Raw genomic sequence first — 22,032 nt, forward strand, 5'->3', positions numbered from 1 at the left:
GACCACACTTACCTCTAAGGAAGCTGGCAAACGCACCCTGGCTCCAAGAGGAAGTGGGTTTTGGTAAAAGTTTCTTCCACTGTGGGGTGGGCAGTGCCCGCAGGACACTGGAGCAGGCAACACAAGGTCCCCCGCCACCCCTCCTGCCATCATGCCTAATGACCTTAGAGAGCTCCCTCAGGAGTTGCCTTGGATGCCCACCAGTGTTTGGAAGAGTCGTTCATCCCAGTCACATGCAGATCATCCCCTTAGAGGCCACCTCCCTCCTGGCCATGCGGGGGCCACAGGTGTGTACAGTGGCCACTGCCTGAACAAGCTTCATCAGCAGGCGTCTCTCCTAGCTCTGCCGGAGACACACGGGGTGTCCTGGTATTTAGTGATACAGGCATCCCCGTGTTTATAGTTCCCAACTGTCACCGCATGGCACCAGCCTAGGTGTCCATCAACAGACGAGTGAGTTAAGGAAATGTGGCGAGTAGGCACAGAGGAGCTCAGCCAAAACCAACAGGAAAATGATGTCATTTGCAGCAAAATGGATGGAGCGAGAGAGCCTCGTGTTACGTGAAAGAATCCAGACTCAGAAGGTCAAGGGTCATGTTTGCTCTCATACGTGGACGTGCAAGAGAAGAAACGGGAAAGTGAACGTCATGAAAAGAGAAGGGACCAGCAGAGTAGAGAAAGGACCTCGGGAGGGGGAGGGAGGGAAGGGAGGGGAGGGAGCGAACTTGACCAGATGAGCATGCACAATGGGCCTCCGTGAGTCTCACTATTGGGCATAATTACAGTGGACCAATAAAAAATATTTTAAAATAATTTTTTTCCTAAAAATGTATATTATGTTGAGGCATAAAGGTTAAAAATGTAATTGACTTTTATCATTCTTGGTTCACTTTTCCACAATAGGGAAATAGAAGTCACAAGATTACACTCACCAAATTCCTTCTTTGTAGTTTTTCAAAATTAAATTTCCATCAAGAGCCTCCTACCAAGAAAACATGATGATCCCAACACTGAGCATGGGAGCTCATCCAGCGTTCACTCCCAGGCCCCTTGAGGACCCGTGTCAAGTTGGATGTGGAATAGAAGCCACAGATTTGCACAAACTCAAGCCCACCCATCATGGAATGAATAGCTATTGCATGACTATTGAGCCAGGCATCCTGCTGCCTACCGTGTACTAAAGGGAACACAGAATATGGAGAATGTGAAAATACACTGCTTTATCTCTGGACATTGAGAACCGGATTCAGCTCACAGGCTCTGCTCGCATATTTACAAGGCTTCTGTCTCCTCCAGATTGTTCAAATGCCAACCAGCAGCAAATGCTCATTGACCACACGTGGGTCTGCTGTGGCCTCGCCACACCTGCATGCGAGGTGCTCTGATGGTACCACGTCCCCTTAACACTCTCCTGCCCTGCCCTGGTCTCGTCCTCTTCCCTAGCAGCCCTGTTCTGCATTCAGGTTGCTTCCCCACCCCCACCCGGATCCCACACATGAGCAACAAGGACACTGTCCTTCTGAGCCTGGGTTCCTTTTGCTTAACATCAATCCTCCAGCTCCGTCCATCTTCCTGCAACTGACCTGTCTCCCTGTTCTTGGTGGCTGAGCCCACTGCACTCACATCCACATTTGCTCTGTCCAGTGTTCTGAGAGGCAGCCAGGCTGACTCCACAACTTGGACTTTTAAAACTTGTTGCCTCTTCTAACATTTCAGGATAACTGGTTTCAGAATGGTTCAAAGAAAAGGTAGAATTCAGCAGTTACCTAGTTCTTCAAAATTAAATGACAAGGTTACATGCTAGTGACAGACGTTAATATTACACAGTTTTAATCCCAGAAAGTAGATGGGGTCAGATTCTGCCGTCAAATGCACATTGAAAGGCTGTTCTTCCCCAGCTTTCCTGTTCGAAGCCACCTCGTAAGTCTGTGGTTAACACTGCCACTTTGTCGTTGGCTGGGAGCCAATCCCTGCATTGGGGCTCTTCATCAGCTTTGTTCCCCAGGGGAATGTTTGGAAGACAGTTTTGGTTGTCATGACTGGTGAAAACTGTCTTCACCATCTAGTTAATAGAAAATTGCTTATTTGGGAGCAAATCATGCTAAAAACAGTCCCTTCCAAATAAGCAATTATCCAGCCTGAACTATGGATACTGCCGAGCACTTTGGAAATAACAATTAGATGAAGGCAAAGAGCAATAAATTTACCATATTTTTCATTTTTGCTTCCAAGAAGTTTATAACCCAGGTAGTTGTGACCAGCACTCACACATGCCAGCATCTGTGACACAGAGCATGGCATGTGAGGGGCAAGTCAGGCTGTCCAGACCATAGTGAGCTGAGCAGCCAAGGCAGAGTCCCTCGGGAGTCTGAATAAGGAAAGGGTTTAGAAAGGAGAGGCCAATGGCTCTCTAAGAGAAGACCAGGGATGGGAGAGGGAGGGAGGAGAGGAGCAGCCTCTGTGTGGGGGAGAGAGATGTCCAACACAGAAGCCAGGGTCCCGAGAGCTGGCCTGCTTTTTTGTCCACTTGTGACCTAGACCAGAGAGCATCAGCAGCAAGAGGGGACCAAGGACCAGCACTCGCCGCCCTCCTGGGAAGGTTGCATTGTTTGGAAGTTTTATTCATCTAAGTCCTGACATCGCACAGTATAAAAAGTTGCTCTGCACGCACACGGTTCAAAAATATGTGATGCCCCTGAACTGTAACCTTAAGGGAATCACATAATAGCAAAGGGAGAGGTGGTCACAGCCTGGTCCCATTGTTGCTACGAGCAGATGATATTTGAGCTCATTAAGCAATAAAAACAACAATCCTCTGTCCATGACCCAAAAAACACACATCAAACCACCAAATTTCAATTTATTTGAAATTTCCTCAAATAAACTATGGTGACTCTTGCCTGTGATTTTAACGTGGACAGTCGTTATAATTTAAAACATTTTTGAAAAATGTCCTCTGATAAGTCAGGTGACCGTGATGGGTTGATTAGTGTGCTGAAACAAATACACCCCAAAATCAATAACATTGGAGAAGAAAGGAGAAATGGAAAATAAAACAAATAGCGCCAAGCCCTTGCTGTGGCGGGCTGAGACTTGTGAAAAGCGACACTAGGAGACAAGATGGTCTTTAACCCAGGTATACACGTAGGTTCAAAGATTCACCTGGCAAAGAAAGTTGGGGTGGTGGCAGTGACTTGCCCAGGATTTCTCCTGACAATGTGTCCCTAGACAAGGGTGGTGGCTGCTTCTGCCCTGCAGGAATTCAGCCCCCATTTCTGTGTTTCCATATGGGCTGTGTGGACCTGGAGCGCAGGTGCAAGACCTCGACCCCAGCAGAGAAGCCAGAGGGGGGTTGTGAGCGGCCTCCAGACCCCAGCTCCGGCATCCCAGGCAAGGTGGCAACGGCTGGAGGAAGAAAATCCACCAACTTTCCCCCTCAGTGAAAAGCATCTTTCCAACACCTCGTTGCACTTAATTGCACATGAATGTGGGTGCAATACCTCCTGCATACCCCGTTCTTTCTCTGGAAAGAAAAGCCAAATTAACCAAGTGCAGACTTTTCATGGGAAGGGAGAGAGGGTGGTGTTAGTCTAGTCACTGTGCAGCCACATGAGCGTGTGGACACAAGCCAGTTCTCGGTCCCCAGCTGAGGAGCGGGGAGGAGCTGCATCAGTCAGATGGACAGGGTGTCTTCAGTGACCGAGTTCCGAGGACTTCCCTGGCTCCTCCTACAAGGCAGAGGGCAGGGAAGGTAATAAGGAGAGAGGAGAAATCAATCCCTCAGAAATTAACCAAAACTTCCAGCTTCCCTAGAGATCAGCTAGGATTTCTCCAAGGCCCAAAGCTCTGTAAGGGCATCATGATACCTGAGAGCCTTTGGCTCATTTTAAGAGTCAACCCGGTTCTTCCCCTTGCCCTCCCTCCCTGTACCCAGCCCCTTGCTGTGCTCTAGTGGTCTTCTCCTGTTCACTGGTTGGTTTGTTAATTGGTGCAGTAAGTGATGTAGAGAAGTGGGATTCACTGTCATCCATCCAAACATGTACGTGGTCAGTTTCATCCTGTGGCTCCTCCCCTTCCCACCCCCACCCCTCACCGTCCTCCACTTTACTGCCTTCCCTTCTATCTTCACAAGTTCCCCCATTTTTGGACCTTTTCACAAATAGTTATATTGGGCTTACCATTCTGGTGTGGGTAGTGGAGCGAGACATCTCTGTACTTTCCGTTTCAACACCCCTCTGCACCCTGCTAAACCACTTCTTGTATTCCATTCGCACCTAGAAGTTTGAGAAATAGAGGAGCTTGTGTTACAGACAGAGCTTGGGCCAAGAGAACGCTGATGACATCGGACACCATAAGGACTTGATATATGATGATAATGCAGGTGATAATGCAGGTGATGGTGATGATGGTGAGGGTAATAGTGATCATGATGGTGACAGTGATGGTGTGCTAATGGTGGTGGTAATGGTGGTGATGGTGATAGTGATGATGGTGATGATGATGTGATGGTGATGATAATGGTGATGGTGGTGATGGTCATGATGGTGGTGATGGTAATCCTCAACAGTTAGAGGTATGCATCATTAATCTGCAGATGAGAAAATTGAGGCTCAAGGAGAATAGGCATACTATACTGCCCAAGGTTACATAGCAACCTACTCAGTAGTAGACCCGGGATAAGTGATGAAGTCTCTCTGAGTTTGTAGTAGATTTACCCAATATTCCAGTGTCCCTCTTCATTACAGGAGGATTATTCATCCCCTCCCTGGTGAGCTCAAATATAACCATGCAGTTTCCTTTGAACAATGAAATGGTAGCAGAATGGATGGACGTGTGTCACAGCCAAGCAGAAATATTAAGTGGGGTAGGCTACATTTGGTCGTGATCTCTTTTCTGACTGCCATGAGACCAACAATATTGTAGGCAGGGAGCCATACCATAGCCTGAGTGAAGACCATGTAGACCAAGCCATACTCATGTAGCATAAACAAGAAATGAACATTTATCGTTGTAAAACATTGAGACTGGGTGGCGGGGATTATTAGGAAAGGACTATTTGTTAATGCAGCGTAGTCTACCTTATCCTGACTGACACATGTTCTTAAGAGATATGTCAGGATACTAAATGGGTGAAACCCCGAGGGCACAGCATGCTCAAGGAACCCCTGAACCCCCTTCTCAAATAGAAGGCAACATCTCAGTACAAATACGAAAGGCCGAGGAAAGGCAAGAATGCACACAGCCGTTCAATAGGACGAGGGGCTAGGCTGGAAAGACCAACACTTAGTCTTACCTGGCGATTAAGGAGGCAGTGAACCACGAAGAGCAAAACCCCTTGCAGGACATTGGTGATGGTGAACAGGTAGGCAATGACCAATCCCACCGTCTGCCCTACTTCTTCAACCATGAAGAAACCAAGGCCCCAGGAACATCCCAGCACAAACAGCTGAGCAATGGCCTTAAATGTCATGACCCTGGGGAAAGAGCAATAGTAGCTACAGCTTAACTGAACACGGTGAGTTTGGTGAGCACAGGGCCTCATCTAACCTGATAGCAACCTTCAGTTAGTGACTGACACAGGGTCTGCACAGCCTGAGGGTCAGGCAGGTGATGGTGATGGTTCTCAAACACCTCTGCTAAGAATAATGCTTTCTCCCACCCTCGGAAATGATTTTTCTGCAAAGTCTTCTACGTGGCCTTACTGGAAAATCTGCAGAAATGCTTTCTAAAATTTGTGTTGAAAGATTTTGGATGAGAGGGATGTCCTGTCTTCAGAACACAATGCAACAAAGAAAAATAGTATTCGATAAGATGGAGTGGGGCTGCCCTGGCCACTGGCTAGGAGAGTCTGTGTGTGTGTGTGTGTGTGTGTGTGTGTGTACACGTGTGTGAAGCATGAACCTTCACTTGCACATACACACGCAGGGGATAGGGAAACAGCAAGAAGAGAGAGGCTAACCCTCCAGGACTGAGGAAACAGAGGACAAGTGATGTTAAGTTGGTCGATAAGTGGATGAGACCAAAGTCAAGGCCCAAGGCTGGAGAGATTCTACTGCAAGTTGTACCCATATCCCTGCCACTCTTAGGGAATTGGGGCAGTTGGTTGGTTGGCTCATTGGGAAGAGTAATGTCCACCTCATAGGCTGGAGTTTATTGGTAAAGGCCAGTATCTACCCTTGTTGTGATGGAGAATTTAGATGGCACCACTGAGAACAGTTTCTACAATCAAGGAGAGTGGGTTCCAGAGGTAGTGGACTCTCAGAGGTTAGAAAAAGGATAATATTGATACTCTAGGTAGCAATTCAATATGAAGAATGTTATACCAAGGAGACATTCAATCAATGTTTCTTGAATAAAGAAATAAAGCAATGGATCAAACTATCTGAAAATCATGGTGTTTACTTCTTTTGGGGAGGGGGTCAGGGGGCATTTCTGGACTTGAAACTAGGCATTTGCTTGTGTTAGGCAAGGCCAGGCCTCCACCACTGAACGTCCACAGCCTGGTTTGTACTTCTGTAAATTGTCCCTCTTTGTCAGGAATAAGAAGAACGTCTGACTTTTGTCTGGGGCAGAACCCAGGGCCTCTGTGTCTAGGCCAGCACCAACTACCACTGGACTTCACGCCTGGCCCCATGTCATGTTTGTGAATAGACTTACTCTTTCCTGCTGGACAAATCCGTGGCTATCACCAATTCCAGTAACTTCTTACCTGGTGTCCTGAATGGTGGAGACCTCTTTATTGAGGGAGGAAAGTTTGCTTCTCAAAATCCACAGAATTTGGAAGTACAACACCAAGTTTATCTGTGGAAACAGCATAGAAAAAAAAATGGCTTGGAATTTTCTTTCAATTCCATTTCAAACAACCCAACTTGATCTGGAGCTGAGAATCTTTTTCCCAAAGGACACCAGCTCCGTAGGGTCACCAGGGACATGCTCAGGTCTATCACATGCTGCCCAGGGCTCAGTCCTGCAGTGCTCCATAACTTATCATCCAAATGACACTCGGAGAGGGGGAGGCTGCTACCGACACCTACACCAGGCAGCAGGTGTAACCGGGATGTTCCTGGCAAACAGAAGACTGGGTTGCTCTGTGCATTTTATTGAATGAATGAGTGCAGGGCTTTCTAAAGGCTGCAAATGCAGCAAAGGGCTACGTTATTCAAAGAACAGCTGGTGCACTAGGAGAAAGCCGTAGCAACAGGACTGATGGCAATATTTTCAGAAACAGAGTTTGGTCATGTTGAGCTGCATTTTCTTATCTTTATCTCATTTCCACTTTAGCAGATAAGAAACACTCTCTATGCTAGGTCAACCCAGGGCCAGCACGCCCATAAATAACTACCACCTACCAAGATAATGAGGGCCACTGGCCCCATGAAGCTCCAGATGAATCCTTCATCGAGCTTGAGCCAGCAGCTGTGGAGCAAAAGGCAAGCATTAGCTGGGCTTCCTCCAGAGGGGAAGGGGTTTGCATAGAGGCTCCTGGAGCAAGATCCCAGCAGCCCAAAGAGCCACTGAGTTCAGACCCCAGGCTTTAGACATGACCTCATCTAACACGAGCTGTGTGCACTGAGTCTTGGCTTCCCTAAATGTAAAGTGCGACTAGTCAAAGCACTGGGAGATTAAGTGACTCACGTGGCTGTGCACTAAGGCTTGAAGTCAGGTAACGCCAGTGATCCAACCTTGCCTTTCTTCAATACTGCACTGGCTATTCTGGGTCTTCTTCCTCTTCCATGTAAACTTTAGAATCACTTCATCAATATCCAGAAATACTTTGGTGAGCTTTGGATTGGGAATGCATCAGATCTACAGACTAAGTGGGAAGAACTGAGGTCTTGACTGCATTGAACCCTCCTATCCATGAACATGGAATATCCTCTCCTTTTATTTCCCTCTTCTTTGATTGCCCTCACTAGAGTGTTGTCATTTCCTCACACAGAACTTGTACGAAAGATTAGATGTAATTGTGTATGAAGCTTTTGGAGGCAGCTCCTGGCAAAGAGCTCAGGTTCCATCAATGTAGTTGCTGTGGCAATAATGATTGTCATAATGAGAGGGAGAGTAAAACACAATAATTTAACTACTACCATAAAATAACCAACACTAATTGAACATTCATATCCAAAGCTCTGTGGCTCAACCACTGTGTGTTCTGTCATGACGGATGTTGGTAAAGGTAGTATAATTTATCCTAGAAGGAGACCTGGCAGTGTGAATCTGGAAAAAATAACAAGCTTCAGCTAACAGGGGGCAGAAAAACTTCCACACCTAAGTTCTAGCACAAGGATTGCAAACTAGAAGCCCAGGGGTTAATCTAAACTACCACTGTTTATTTTGAAACACAGCTGCACTGAGACATTGTTCTGCACAGAGCTTTGCAAACTTCTGCCGTGAGGCAGCAGAACACGGCTGCTGAGGGCACTGCCTGGGAATTCTGGCTTCCTCCCTTTGTAACTCTGATCTTGGGGAAAAGCATGAAGTGCGGAAAGCCCCTGATGCCTGCGCATGGGGTAGTAAACTGACAAGTTCATATTCGGTCAGGGTGAGAATGACATGAGCTGCCACATACAGGAAGCATGATCTCTGACCTGTCACCAGCCTTCGAGAGTTGAGACAGTCGTTATTCTTTGTGGTTTGGAAATTAATCTCAACCCATTCCACCTATTTTTTTCAAACTCCTACTGAACACATTGCCCTCAGGTTCTGTGTGGAGCCATGGATTTGCTTTACCTCTCCCTAAATTTCCAGAAGTTGTATTCAAATTTTTGTGTGCATATGAATTGGTTGGGGGAATGGAGCTCTGGTTTTCATTATCAATGGGATCCATCCCCAAAGATGGTGATAACCACTGCTCTAGGAATTGCCAAAGTAAAACAGTACTGGGGCTTCAAGAAGGACTGGTTTGAAGAATAATTCACCATTTTCATTTCGAAGCTCATGCGGACTGCAAATACCCTTCCCACCACAAACACACATCGCGCTTACTGAGTATATGTGCCATAGTTTTGGTGTCCAACTATCACGGACACAATGACAATCACAGCTGGGATGCCGTAGCCCAGGGGGTACATGAACCTCTTCTTGAATCTTCCCGTGCTGGTGTAGTTGGCCACTTTAAGATTCCTGACGGTGAGGAAAAGGTGTAGTCCTTCCAGGAGCATCCAGAAGAAGGCGGCCAGGTAGAGGTAGTGCAGTACCCCTGCAATGATGGAGCACAGCATCTGGAAGGGAGAGAGGAGCTGGCTGGGGCCACCGGCGGCTGCACCTGACTGTCCACCTGACTGTCCTCAGCACGCACCGTTCCCTGGGTGCCAGCTGGGAGTCTCAGTTGAGTACCTGTGCTATACCTTTCTTGGGAACTTCTGCTGGCCATCGAAATTTGCTCTCTGAATGCACACAGCAGGCCAGAAATACCAGGAACAAACGAGTGGGGAGCAGCCGCCAGGGTCCTAATGGAGGAGAGTGTGCTGACAAACTCTCGAGCGCCCTGGCCCTCTGCACATGCGCCCTACACTGCCCCCTGGAGGTCCTCCTGGAATGACCCTCCAGTGGCCACAGCGGAAACTCACCCATCGGTTGGCTTTCTGTCCGTCTGTCTCATTTCCCCTCTCGGGTCAGTGTAGCCCAGATCAGTTCCAAACAAACAACTCACACTCAAATTCCCACTGCAGGATCCATCTTTGCACAGAATATTAGCGAGTCCATGGAGAGCCGGCACACACCCTGCACCGCAGCAGCCTCAGTACAAGTAAATGAATTTTTAGGACAGTCTTACTTCACATTCCATAGATGGGGACACTGGGGTCACAAGCCAAGGACATTCATAAAAAATAGATACTGGTGAATTTCCAAGCATGTGTCCACTTTTGATCTAGAAACATCTGAAGTACCACACTTTGGAAAGCACTTTACTAATTTATACATATATGTGAACTTTATGTGTATATATATACAGCCTTTGAGGGACGCTTATCCAAATCACAGCACCCAGGAAAGTGGCATTTCCTTTTCTGCTTGAATAACAATCTTATATGTTCAGAAAGGCAGGGGAAACCGTGGTGAGCACAAAAAGGAGAAAATAGAAGACACAGCAGAGAACCAAAGCAATTTATTCACAGTTTCCCTCTAACTCCCTGCTTAAAGAGAGACTGAATTTTTTCTGACTTAATGACTTCCTTTTTCATCTTTGTTTAATTTCATGTGTCAATCTGGCTGAGCCACACTGCCCAAATATATGGCCAAACATTGTTCTAGATGTTTCTGTGAATGTTTGCAGATGGAATTACCATTTAAGTTGGTGAGCTATGAGAAGAAGCAGATTGGCCGCCACAGTGTGGGTGGGCCGTGTCCTATCAGTTGAAAGCACGAGTAGAAGAAAGCCTGGGTGCCCCTAGGCTAGAGGGAATCTGCCAGCAGGCAGCCTTCAGACCAGAATGGCAGGATCCTCTGGGTCTCCAGCCTCCTGGCTCGCCCTGTGGCTTCTGGATTTGACAGCCTCCATAATCCCAGGAGCTCGTTCCTTAAACCAGATCCCTCCCTCTCTACTCTCTTATGCACATTCTGCAGCGTCTGTTTCCTGGAGAACTTTGGCCACCACAACCTCCTAATTACCAAGTCCAGCAGACTCTACTTGACCTCTGGGAAGAACTCAGCTCGCCTCGTTGACGGTGCCTGTCCTTTGGCTCCAGGATACCTTCTGCTCAGGAATTCTCCTGACTCTGCTCATCTGTGAATATCTGGGCAAGTCTCGCTGTTCTGAGGTTTAGGTGTTGCTCTTCCACAGGCTGCAGCCTGGATGCTCCTCACATCGCCCTGTACACTCTGAGCTCACCAACGCCCGTCCTGAACTGCCTCCTTTGTGGAGGACACCTGAGGTCACCCACACCCCAGTCTCTCGGGGATGGGGACTCCTGTTCCCAATTGTCCTTGTGTGTCTCAGTCCCACGTCCCCCCCAGCACACCTCACTAGCAAATGCGGGCGGGGGCGCCTTGTCTGAAGTTTGGGTTTATTTTTGGTGGAACGTGATGACAGGGCGTATCTGTGGGTACAACGCTTACGTTGTGTAATGTGGTCAAAGGTCATCACGTCCGGGTGATCCGCACGTCAGTCACCTTACTCCTGTGCGTGTCTTTGCCGGGAAGGTGCTGACCACCCTCTCCTCCTGTTATTTCAAATGTGCACGGTGCTAGCTGTGGTCACCTTGCTGTGCAGTACCACAGCGGGACTTGGCGTCCCCGAGTCTGTCCCACTGCAATGTCCTCTCTGCCCTCAGACCTTTCGCTGCAGCTTAGTGAACGACATCACCACCCCCCTCACCAGTCTCCCAAACCGAAAGCCTCAGACAGGACACGGCTACTTCTGCTTTCTCCCAAGCACGCCACTTCGGCGCCCATGGAGGCGCCAAGTCCTAACCACGTCACTTTACATTTCTTCTGTCCAACTCGCCCCCCCCCCGCCCCCTCGGTTCCCACTCTGCCACCTCCTAGCGAGCCAGCCTCGCCTCTCCGCGTTCTTTCTGCTGCTAGTTTCCTCTCACCCCGTTTTCCTTCGCCTTCCCTGGGTCCACCTGCAGCAGGACCCAAGAAGCTGCCCTCTGGCTTTGGGCCAGCTCCGGCCGGTCATCTGTTTGTGTACCTCAGGTCACTAGCACACTCCAGGCCTATGGGCTGGCTACATCCCGGCAGCCATGGAGCCACAGACGCAGGTGAAGCTGCACAGCCCGGGCCACGGGTGCGCAGAGCTGGAGGCGGCACTGTCTGGCCCTGCACAGAACTTGGCCAACCTGGAGGGCGAAGCCCAATCCTGGCCTTTCCGGCTCCAGAGCCATGGACTCCCCACATTCTCCCTGGAGGTTCCCTCGGATGCCCATTCAAACTGGACGGGCCACAGCCTCCTGGAACTCAGAAGGAGGGTGGCCAGTCAGTGAGGAAGCCAGCTGACCAGTGGGCCCGAGGCACAGGCCAAGTACTTCACACGCCCCCAAATCCTACGCTGACTCCTGCTTCAGATCCTCCAGGCCCGTGGTTTCTACTCCCTGGAAGCCTTTCTTCCTGCCCTTGACCCGTGAGCCCTAGTTTACCCTTGAGAGCCCTCGCACAGCCCTCAGTAAAGTGTGTCTCAGAGTCTCCGGCTGGTCATACACTTGTATGAGTCCAGAACTAGACACTTCGGAGCTCAGACCTGCACTTCACGGGCCACACCCAGTATGGAAGAACCTTCTCAACAGCACCAGCTCTTAAAATGTAAAAGCTTAAGACGACAAGATGCCATCTCAAAATAAAAAATAATAAAGGACTAGGGAGACAGCTCGCTGGTACAGCAGCCCTGGGTTCGATCCCCAGGGCCAAACCGGAAGAAAAAAAAGAGCAGGGTCTCAATACTTTATTTCCATTGGCCGATAGGTCACATGGCCCAACCTCACTGCAAAGGACGCTGGGAAAAGCTGTCAGTCTCCTTCAGTGTCCTCCACACCTGGCAAACTCATCCACCTGATTGCCACTGAGTCACCTCATCTGCACTGGTGGCTTCCTCAGAACCCACAGGGACACAGCACTGAGGCCCTTGTATGTCACCCTGCACAGTGACAGTCCTCTAGGCTGCCTCACACCTTCCTAGGCTGAGAGCTCCCTGTTCACAAAGCAGTTCAACAAGTCTCCTGGCACACAAGGGTTCTCTGAATATCAATGAATGAATAAATTCAATAACAGGTGGGTGACTACAGAGCATTATATAAGAGCAAGACACTCTCAAGATGACCAAATTAGCTGGGCATGGTGGTTCACACCTGTAATCCTAGCGGCTTGGGAGGCTGAGACAGGAGGATCACAAGTTCAAAGTCAGCCTCAGCAAAAGTGAGGCAATAAGTAACTCAGTGAGACCCTATCTCTAAATAAAATACAAAATAGGGCCAGGGATATGGCTCAGTTGGTAGAGTATTCCTGAGTTCAAACCCCAGTACAAAAAAAAAAAAAAAAAAAAAGATGATAAGTTAACTTTATCTTAACTAGAATATCACTTTTATAACTTTGAACACATTCTTTTAAAATCTTATCAGAGTAGTGGCTAGCACTGAGGGTGACCTCTGATCAAACCACCAGTGACTGTCAATGTATATCATAGTGAAATACCCTATGACAGGCTTTTTTGTAAAGGTCCACAAAGACAATATTTTAGGCTTTTCAGGGCCATCTCTACAATATGCAAACAGATAGGTATGACTGTAATAAAAATGACATTACAGTACAGAGAGTAGGCCAGATTTGCCGGAAGCCTATTTTTTTCCAGTTTCTCCGTATATTCAAATGAGGAAAGTGAGGCCAAAAGAAGCTAAAATCATGCCCAAGGTCACACAGCTAGTAAAAGTAAACTGTATTTGGATCCAAACTATCTCCAGAAACCAATTATTCTTTCTTTTTTTAAAAAAAATTAAGCAACAAAATGACGAAACATATATACTTATGGTATATAACAGGGTGTTTTGAAATATGTATATATACATTGTGGAATGACTACGTTCATTGACATGTCCAACACTTCACAAATGTACCATCTTAACTGCAGCATTTGTCTTCTCAGGAACAGTAAGTGTGCTTTGAAACCTTCCAGTTGGTGGACCACAGTCTTTGGGGTTAAAAGGAGCCTAGAACCTGTAGTTCTGGTCCTTCCTGATGGTGACTGGGGTGATGATGAGCATGGTGACTAAGGCCAGCTCCGGCCTTCTTCACATTCCTCATGCTCAGTCCTCGCTGCCGGAACCCCACACCTAGGCCCCACCACAGAGGGGAAGTCCAGAAAGGGAAGTCAGAGCAGAGCTGTTGGGCAACACGGTGGCTGCTGAGCAGAGTGACGTGTTGCAGCTTGGAAATAACCAAGAAAGCAGCTTCGCGTCTCCCACATCCAGAACAAGAGCGGCGGTGGGGGTGCATGCCCCTCAGCTCAGCTCAGCCTCGGTCCATGCCATGTGGCCATAGCAGAATCCCACAGTGATGATCACAGCAAACAGAAATGTGGCTCATGGTTCTGGAAGAACCAGGGGCCCACGTCTAGCAAGGGCTCTTTGCTGCATTGCCCATGGCAGAAGGGCAAAGAGCAAGGGGGGACAAACTTGTTCTTTCCCAAGGAGCCACTCTGTAGTAACAGCATTAATCCATGGACGAGGGCAGTGCCCTCCTGGCCTCATTGCTTCTGATAGGTCTCACCTCTTACTAAATATTTTTTTATTATTATTATTGATTATTATATTACTGTCTCTTCTGTGAATCGTACATAGTTATGGGCACAATATGGCATTTTAATACATGTTCACAATGCATAATGATAAGATTGGGGTAATTACCATTTCCATCACCTCAAGACATTTGTCATTTCTTGTGCTGGAACCATTCTAGATCCTATTAGCAGTTTTGAAATATTCAATTAGTCCTTGTCAACCAGTTATTTTACTGCGCTGTAAGGGCCCACCCCTTAACACTGTTGCATTGGGGATTCAGTTTCCAAAACTTAAATTATGGTGAACATGTTCAAACTATAACAAAACCTTTCTATGATGTGAGTTTCAAAACAACATGTTGTGCACAATAAATGTTACCATTTCCTTTGTTAATTTTAAATAACTTTAAATAAATAAGATGAGAAAGTCACTTCAACAAGGTCATGCAGAAAGTAGGATGATTAGTTTAGATCAGAGAGGCTAGGCCACTGTCCATCAGTGTTTCAGCTGCTCCCGCACCCCCTCATTCCAGAGCACAGATCTGTCTCTAGGAAAGGGCTTCCCAGCCAAAAACTACATTTCCCAGAACTCTTTGCAACATTGTGCTACCATGTGACTGGGCTCCAGCCAATGGGATATGAGGGGAAGTGATATGCAGCACTTCCTGGTGCAGTTCATATTAACCTCCCCCTTGGACTCTATCACATGCTTTTTTCCCTTCCCAGTTGGCTAGAATAGGAGACACTACAGGATGTCCCTGGAAGCTGAATGGAAGATAACAGCCTCCTTCAGCCTGAGGGTGGTCAGACATCCTGCAGATTTGTCTGCTCACCCTCTGCTGATAGATAGGGAAAGATTAACTCGTACTGTGCGAAGCCTCTGACACTTTGGGGTTCAGTCGTTACAGCAGGTGATGTCCCCCTATCTAACACCATCACTAAATGGGCACTCAGAAAGATGGTCTCACAGTTACACGGGGGGGAGAGATGAACAAGGCACACTTCCCTCTCCCAGCACCATTGCTGCTAGTTAACATCTCCTCACTTAGGATCAGACGCTGACAAGGAGGGAAATCACCCACCTCAGGCTCAGTCCTGTTGATGCCCGTGAGGAACAGGAAGTGGGCCAGGAAGAGGCAGAGGGAGAGCTGCAGGTGGAGCGTGGTACTGGTGTTCTGGATGGGCCGGCACAGGAGGAAGGTGAGGACTGCCAGGAGGAGGCAGAGCAGGGAAAGCCCCAGTCCCACGTAGGTGATCACAGTCAGCACCAGATCCTCCTACAGGCCATCCGAGAGGGGCGTGTTAGCACTCTCAGCTGTGCTGTTGTTTTCCTACAGAGTCATCGGGCTTCCTGGTCCAGTCCCTGAAACAAGCGACTTAACCCAAGACTCGGTGTTTGCAAAACAGGGAGAGTTAGAGCATTTTCCACGCTGGACTGATGAAGAACCAACCACTCACCAGATGGGCACTGCCCAATGGAGGTATTGGACACAGATACCCTGTGTGTTGCTGTGAATTTCCTAGTAGCCAAAATGAAAAATGTAAAAAGAAACAGATGAAACTAATGACACTCCGAGTTTGATTGATCGGTTACACCATCCACATTTCACGTATCTGCCTGTGGCTGGTGGTCTCATTGACAGCACAGCACTCGGCCCTGGTCTCCAGGGAGGCCGGCTGGGAACTGGGTCTTGTTCTGTGTCACATCCTCAATGCTCAGAACAAGTCTAGCACCCGAACAGTACTCAACAAATGAATGAAATGAGGCCGTGTATGTGAAGCACACAACACAGTGGGAGCTAAAAGGACTAGGGGAAGAAGTGAATTAAGCTTCTTTCAACCTGAGTTATCTCAGACTTGGTTGCGAAATTCAGAGAGCTATGGTGTGTCATCAGTGACAGTCATTGCCTGACTTCTGGTGTGACCAGGGAGGTTTGGCTGCAACCCTCTTTTGCAGGGTAATAGATGCTTTTGATCCCAGATCCCCTTGGACCTCACCTCTGGAGAGGCTGCCAAACCAACTTCCCAGTGGCCGAGGGCTTTCCTTTTGGCTTGAGCTCACCCCACCCATGCTTGCAGAAGTGCCCCCCTGAACACAGCTGAAGACAAATGACGACAGTGAGTGTATACATACCCCAGCTCCCTCGCCACTCAGGATGACTCTGAGGTGCATGTCCCACACTGCCTCCTGGGTCTCCCAGGGGGAATAAGCTCTGCTGACCACAGTGGTCACTGGCTTGATAATCTTCTCTGCGCTGCCTTCTATCCTTTCCCCATTTCTCTTCCCCAACCCCTCCTGGTGTCTCTCAGAATCACCTCTCACGGAAGCCACCTGACTCCTTATTTTAGAACCTTTTTCTAAGCTATGCAGAAGATGAGCCCAGAGCTTCCAAGCAAGGGAACTCGGAGCCTTGGTACCTTGGGCGTCAGAGCCACGAGGACAGCAAAGCTGGACAGGTGGAAGCACTTGCACCTGGTGTGGGAATCATTGCTGCCCACATGGAAGCAGCCCTCCGTCGACCAGCTGCCCCCATCCTTCGACCCTTCCCAGTAGACGCAGAGATGCTTTGCCGTCTCACCACCAGGCTGGAAAGAGAAGAGCAGGAACGCGGATGTCTTTCCCGTGTCCCTATTTCAACGTTGTAGCTTCATCCAGTGTATTGAGTTGGAAAGCAGATTCAAAAAACACCTTTGGGGTTATTCTACATTTATTTATTCTCACTTTCTATGGCCAGCTCAGTATTCAGGGCATTGACCCTTAAGAACTGCTTCCCCCAGGGCTCTGCTGAGAGATCCCTGGGTGAGCACAGACAAAGGGTGAGTGCCTCCTTCACACTCTCTTTCTGCTCTAAGCTGTCTCCCTCTCCAGCGAGGTGGCCCTTCCTCCTGCCTGCCTCCAGCGCCCACCGTGCTCAGGAACACTCATGCCCCGTGGCCTTCCTAGCTTCAGTAGGGGAACCTTCATGCTGTGGAAGTCCCTAGGGGCCTCAGCATTTCTCTTCTTTCACAACTTCATTGAAATATGTTGACAAGTAAGAATGGTGCGCATTTAAGGTTGCATCACGGGGTCTTACTAAGTGTGTACACTATGAAGTGATTGCCAGGACGGAGCTAATTAGCCTATCCGTCCCCTCCCATTTCCTTTTGGGTGAGGACTCTGGAGCCCTGCTCTCTTGGGAGATTTTGACATACAACACATTACTATTAGCTCCAGTTGCCAGGCTGGACTTCTGCCGATGAGGCACCACGGCTCCGGCACTTGCCCACCCTATAACTTCAAGTTCATTCTCTTGGACCAGCATGTCCTTCTGCCACCTGGTTCTCTGGTGACCACCATTCCACTCGCAGTTACTGTGAATTTGACTTTTTCTAGATCCCATACCTAAGTGAGATCATGCAGTATCTATCATTCTGCATCTAATTTATTTTATTTAACAAAATGTGCTACAGGTTGAGGCACGCTGTGGCAGAGGGCAGGTTCCTTCCTTCCTAAGGCTGTACAGCACCCTGTGATATGACCTTCACATTCCCTTCATCCACTCATCTGCTGGTGGACACTGGAGTTGGTTGGAAACAGTGCTGCCGTGAACGTGGAGTGCGGAGGCCCCCTCAGATGCAGAGCTCTGTCCCTCCGTGGATGGACCCATGCTGGGCCCACTGGATCCTGTCCTAGTTCCGGCTTTAATCTTGTGTGGTTCCTTATCCTGCCCCACATGGTTGTTCTGATTCGTGTTCCCACAGTAGTGTGCTCAGCCTCCCTTTCCCCACGTCCTCACCGGCAACCATTCTTTCGGCTGGGGATCTGCTCACCTGAGTGTGTTGAAAGGTCAGGAACGTGGGTTCAGACAGGTTGACCTTGTCACCAACGGTGCCACTCACAACCTGGGAGTTCAGCCTGGCTCCCAGCTTCCTCCTTCGATCACTGAAAAAGGATCCGTTCAGAAAATTCCCAAGAGATCGATAAGTGATCAGAGCAACTATGCTCTTGTCTGAGAAAAGAGAGGAGAAGTGGTGTTAGGGAGTGTCCACGTTGCTACCCGCATGTCTGACATCTGCTGTGCACACACTCCCTTGGAAATTCCTTAAGTGGAACATGCACTGTACTAGGAGAGGTGAGGGGTGCACAGACTGGGAAGTGTGAGCATAACGTTCGCGTCATGTTTTAATAGGTGCACGTGTAAAACACGTCCATCGATGGGCCATAAGATGCACATGAGCCCTCAGGCATCAAAAGCAGAGTCAGGTCAGGTGAGGTGCACAGGCCTGTAATCCCAGTGGCTTGGGACTCTGAGGCAGGAGGATCTCAAGTTCAAAGCCAGCCTCAGCAATTTACTGAGGCCTTGAGCCTCTTGGTGAGACCCTGTCTCTGGGGCTGGGGCTCAGTGGCTAAGTGTCCTGGGTTTAATCCCTGGTCCAAAAAAAAAGAAAAAAAAGGCAGGATGCTGGGCCTAGAAGGGAAAGTGGAGAATGGACCCTCAGTCCCCACCTTCCAGGTTCACTCTGGGACAGCCAACTCAGTGGAAAGGCGTGCGGGGCGGCTCATTCCACTAGATGAGCTCCCTCGCACTCTTTTCCTGTTCTCCCCCTCCCTCTCCTCCTCCCTCTCTGTTCCTGTCTCGCGCCCTCTCTCTTCTGCCTCCCTGTTCATGCGTGGAAAGTTTAATCCGTGTGTTCAAGATGCTCCGCAGCCTGACGGAGCCTCCTAAGCTGCTATTACTCATGGGCCACCTCCCACTTGCGGCCAAAGCCGCTTGCCACCTACATCATCATTAGCTCCATTGTGAGAATCCTCTCATTTTTGCTCCTTTCCTGCCCTACTCCCACCCCAAGCTCACATTAAGGAGCAAAGACTAAAGTGGCCAGGAACTTTCCGGAGTAGATTAGCAGGCACCTCACTCTCAGAGTAATATCAGGTCTTTCTCTTTGAAGAGGTTTGTATTCATTCTTCATTCCTTCACCCATCAGATATCTATTAAGCATCTACTGTATGTCAGGCATTATGATACAGTCACGAGCAGAACAAAGTCCCTGCCACCGGAGAGTTGGCATTGCAACGGGAGAGATGGAAAGTAAACCAACAAATAACTAGAAAGTTCCTACATGACGTAGGGGCTTTGCACAGACCTACAGTGAGGGGTTAGGCAGGGTGGCAAATCCAGCCTGCCATCTGTTTGTGCAAATAAAGATTTATTGTCACAGCAGTGTTCCTTCTTTGACATATCTGCGGCTGTTTCTGAGTAGTTATGAAACAGATCTCCTGGCCCAAAAAGCCTAAAATATCTGCTGTCGGGTCCTTTTACAGAACAATTTGGTCAACCTGTAAGGACAGAGATAAACTGGGTGTCTGTTTTAAATAGTGTGTTCATAAAACACTTCCCAAAAGAAACAGAGGTTGAGGCAACAAGCAGCCTCCACGGCCAGGAGCTAACTTGTCAGACCACCACATGGAACCGCTCGTGGCCCCACGGGGGTCTCAAGGAAGCGTGGGGGCGGACCCCTGTCCTGACCTCATGCGAGTGATGTCATCCCCCAGATTGCCTGGTCAGTGGTCCAGGGAGATCCCTTCATCCTCCATGCAGATCCCCCCCAACTGGAAAACTTTGTGAGTCCCCCCACCCATCGGCCAGGCACCTGGAAATGAGTTAACTCCCAGAATCCGGGGCCTGGAGGATGCGCTTCAGACCCAGTACCTCTTGTGGTGTCCTTGAAGGCGCCAGTGCAGTTGAGGTCCATCGTGTTGTTCCCAGCCTCCAGCACAGTCTCCTCCCTGCACCTCTTGGTTTCATAGACTGGAAACGGCAAGAAAGTGACCTCGCTGGGCTGACCTCGCATGCTCAGAAGCCTGCAGAAGCCCTACTTTGGGGGATTCCCTTTTACGCACTTTTCTCTGTACCAAGGAAGGCTGGGGATGGGCAGAGAGCTGGTCTATTCTCTTTTCCTTTTCCCTCAAATTTATATTTGGAAGAAGAGCCCTACTCATGATGGGCTGTTTGTGTGGCCAGTCTGTCACCCTGGGAGATAACAATTCCATAATCCGTGGGCACTCACTATGCCTGGTCCCAACGCCCTTTATGGTGGCCATAAGGAGTCCACTTAGTATTCCTTACCTAGGTCAAACAGGGGGTTTTCGCCCTTTCCTGGAGAATCAATATTCTTATTCAGTATTTCCAGTTCCACACGCTTAAGTAGGATGGTAGCCTTTTCTGCAAAATCCTTTTGGCTCTTATTTTTCGACAGATCTTCCTTTTAAAGAAATAAAGCTAATCAGACTCTCAACAAAACTTAAGAAATCAGGAACACGCTACATCTGGTTGGGTGAGCCCAGCAAGGCAACCACGTTTGCTGCTCTGCTTCGAGGTGGCGTGGGCCATCCCCCCTGCGTGACCAAGGTCTTCCAATGGCAGCTGAGGCACTATAGACCGTCCCAGAGCTTCTCATCTCTCAGGACATCTGGACCTGCACAGTTCCTGGTTTGGGGAGACTGCCCAAGGCGCCCTGGATGTTGAGCAGTATCCTTGGTTTCCATCAACTAGGTGGCCACCTCCTCACACTGTGACAATGAAAAGTACCTCCAGAGAATTCCAAAGGCCCCTGGGACAGCGGGCAGCTTTGCCCCTGTGAGAACCACTCTGTCTGAAAGCCACAGGGAGCCACCGCAGGGTTTGAGCAGAAGAGCATGGTAAGACTAACCCAGACCCAGACTTCACCTCACTCACCCAAACGTTCTGCTGTGAGTTCATGTTTCCATCCTCGTTCTCTGGGGAACAAAAGTAGCCATTAGTTGGGACATGGAAGAAAGCGTCTGGCTCACATCCCTGCTTCCAGTCAGCCTCAAATTGCACCTATTCCTGACATTCCTCTAAGTCCAAAATGTGTTCTGCAATAGAATTTTAAAAGGGAACTAGGATGGGGCTTCCAGTTCAATCATTCAATCAACAAGATGTATGGAGCAGCTACTTAAAACCCAGCATGAGGCTGAACCACAAGGATACAGTGTAGTCAAAGAGACCCGCGGTGCTCCCTTTGGAACTTGCAGACTGCAGGAAAGTCATTAAGGAGATAATCACAAGTAAGCGATGAAGTTGATGCAATCGATGCTCTTAAGTAGGGTGAGGAGACTTGGGAGCACACTATAGAGCTCCCAATCCCTTGGGGGGTGAGAAAAGGCTTCCCAAAGGAATCAGTGTCAAATAATAACAGAAACTGCTGCCTACACATCATACAGAAGTTTCCTTCACATACACTGTCTCATTTAAGGGAACAGAAGGTTCCAGAACAGGTCTACCTAAGGTAGGACCCAATGTTCATCGAGCCTTCCTGAGTGCCTAGGACTGCTGAGTATTTCACATGCATTAACACCGGAAGGGCAGGTGGGGTGTGCTGATTTGCCAGGGCTGCTGCATGTAACGTAGTGCCACCCACTGTACCGTCTCTCAGTTCTGGGGGTCAGAAGTCCTGTGAAACCTCTTGCCCTTGACTGTGGACTGGATCTGGGGACCCATTCTGATGAACAAATATAGGATGTGCCTTCTGAGACCAGGTTATAAGAGACCCAAACTCTAGCTCCTTCAAGTTCTCGCCTGCTACAAGAAAGGGAAACCCGTGTCTCCAGGTAGTGGGGGCCACCCTCCACAAACCACAGGGAGGAGCTGAGAGCTGCAGCAACATCCTTTAAGAAACGGAATCCTGCCAACAACCTGAGTGAGCTTAGACGCAGGCCCTGCCCCGGCCTAGTCTTCAGATGACACCGTGGCCTGGGTGATTTCTTCATTGCAGCTGTGAGACACCTGGATACAGAGGACCCAGCTAAGCCCTGTTGGGCT

At 48.9% G+C, this 22,032-nt stretch overlaps 1 protein-coding gene across 2 annotated transcripts in view; it reads right to left on the reverse strand.

The window, feature by feature from the left end:
- Positions 1-2,845: 2,845 nt before the first annotated feature.
- LOC124092388 (adhesion G protein-coupled receptor E4) overlaps positions 2,846-22,032 on the reverse strand; it is a 29,274-nt gene continuing 10,087 nt past the window's right edge. For both annotated transcript variants that reach the window (XM_046443894.1, XM_058579168.1), the window contains exons 6-17: positions 20,926-20,966; positions 20,317-20,452; positions 19,900-19,998; positions 18,020-18,198; positions 16,628-16,795; positions 15,292-15,486; positions 8,986-9,221; positions 7,350-7,416; positions 6,710-6,801; positions 5,294-5,474; positions 4,179-4,274; positions 2,846-3,728 (exon numbers count right to left, since the gene is read on the reverse strand). In XM_046443894.1, coding sequence (XP_046299850.1) covers positions 3,693-3,728; positions 4,179-4,274; positions 5,294-5,474; positions 6,710-6,801; positions 7,350-7,416; positions 8,986-9,221; positions 15,292-15,486; positions 16,628-16,795; positions 18,020-18,198; positions 19,900-19,998; positions 20,317-20,452; positions 20,926-20,966 — 1,526 coding nt within the window. In that variant the 3' untranslated portion in view covers positions 2,846-3,692. The remainder of the gene's footprint in view (positions 3,729-4,178; positions 4,275-5,293; positions 5,475-6,709; positions 6,802-7,349; positions 7,417-8,985; positions 9,222-15,291; positions 15,487-16,627; positions 16,796-18,019; positions 18,199-19,899; positions 19,999-20,316; positions 20,453-20,925; positions 20,967-22,032) is intronic.

The sequence above is a fragment of the Marmota monax genome, unplaced genomic scaffold (genome assembly GCF_021218885.2).
Source record: "Marmota monax isolate L192 unplaced genomic scaffold, Marmota_monax_Labrador192_F-V1.1 WCK01_AAM20220418_F8-fsc00102, whole genome shotgun sequence".
Classification (NCBI taxonomy): domain Eukaryota; kingdom Metazoa; phylum Chordata; class Mammalia; order Rodentia; family Sciuridae; genus Marmota; species Marmota monax.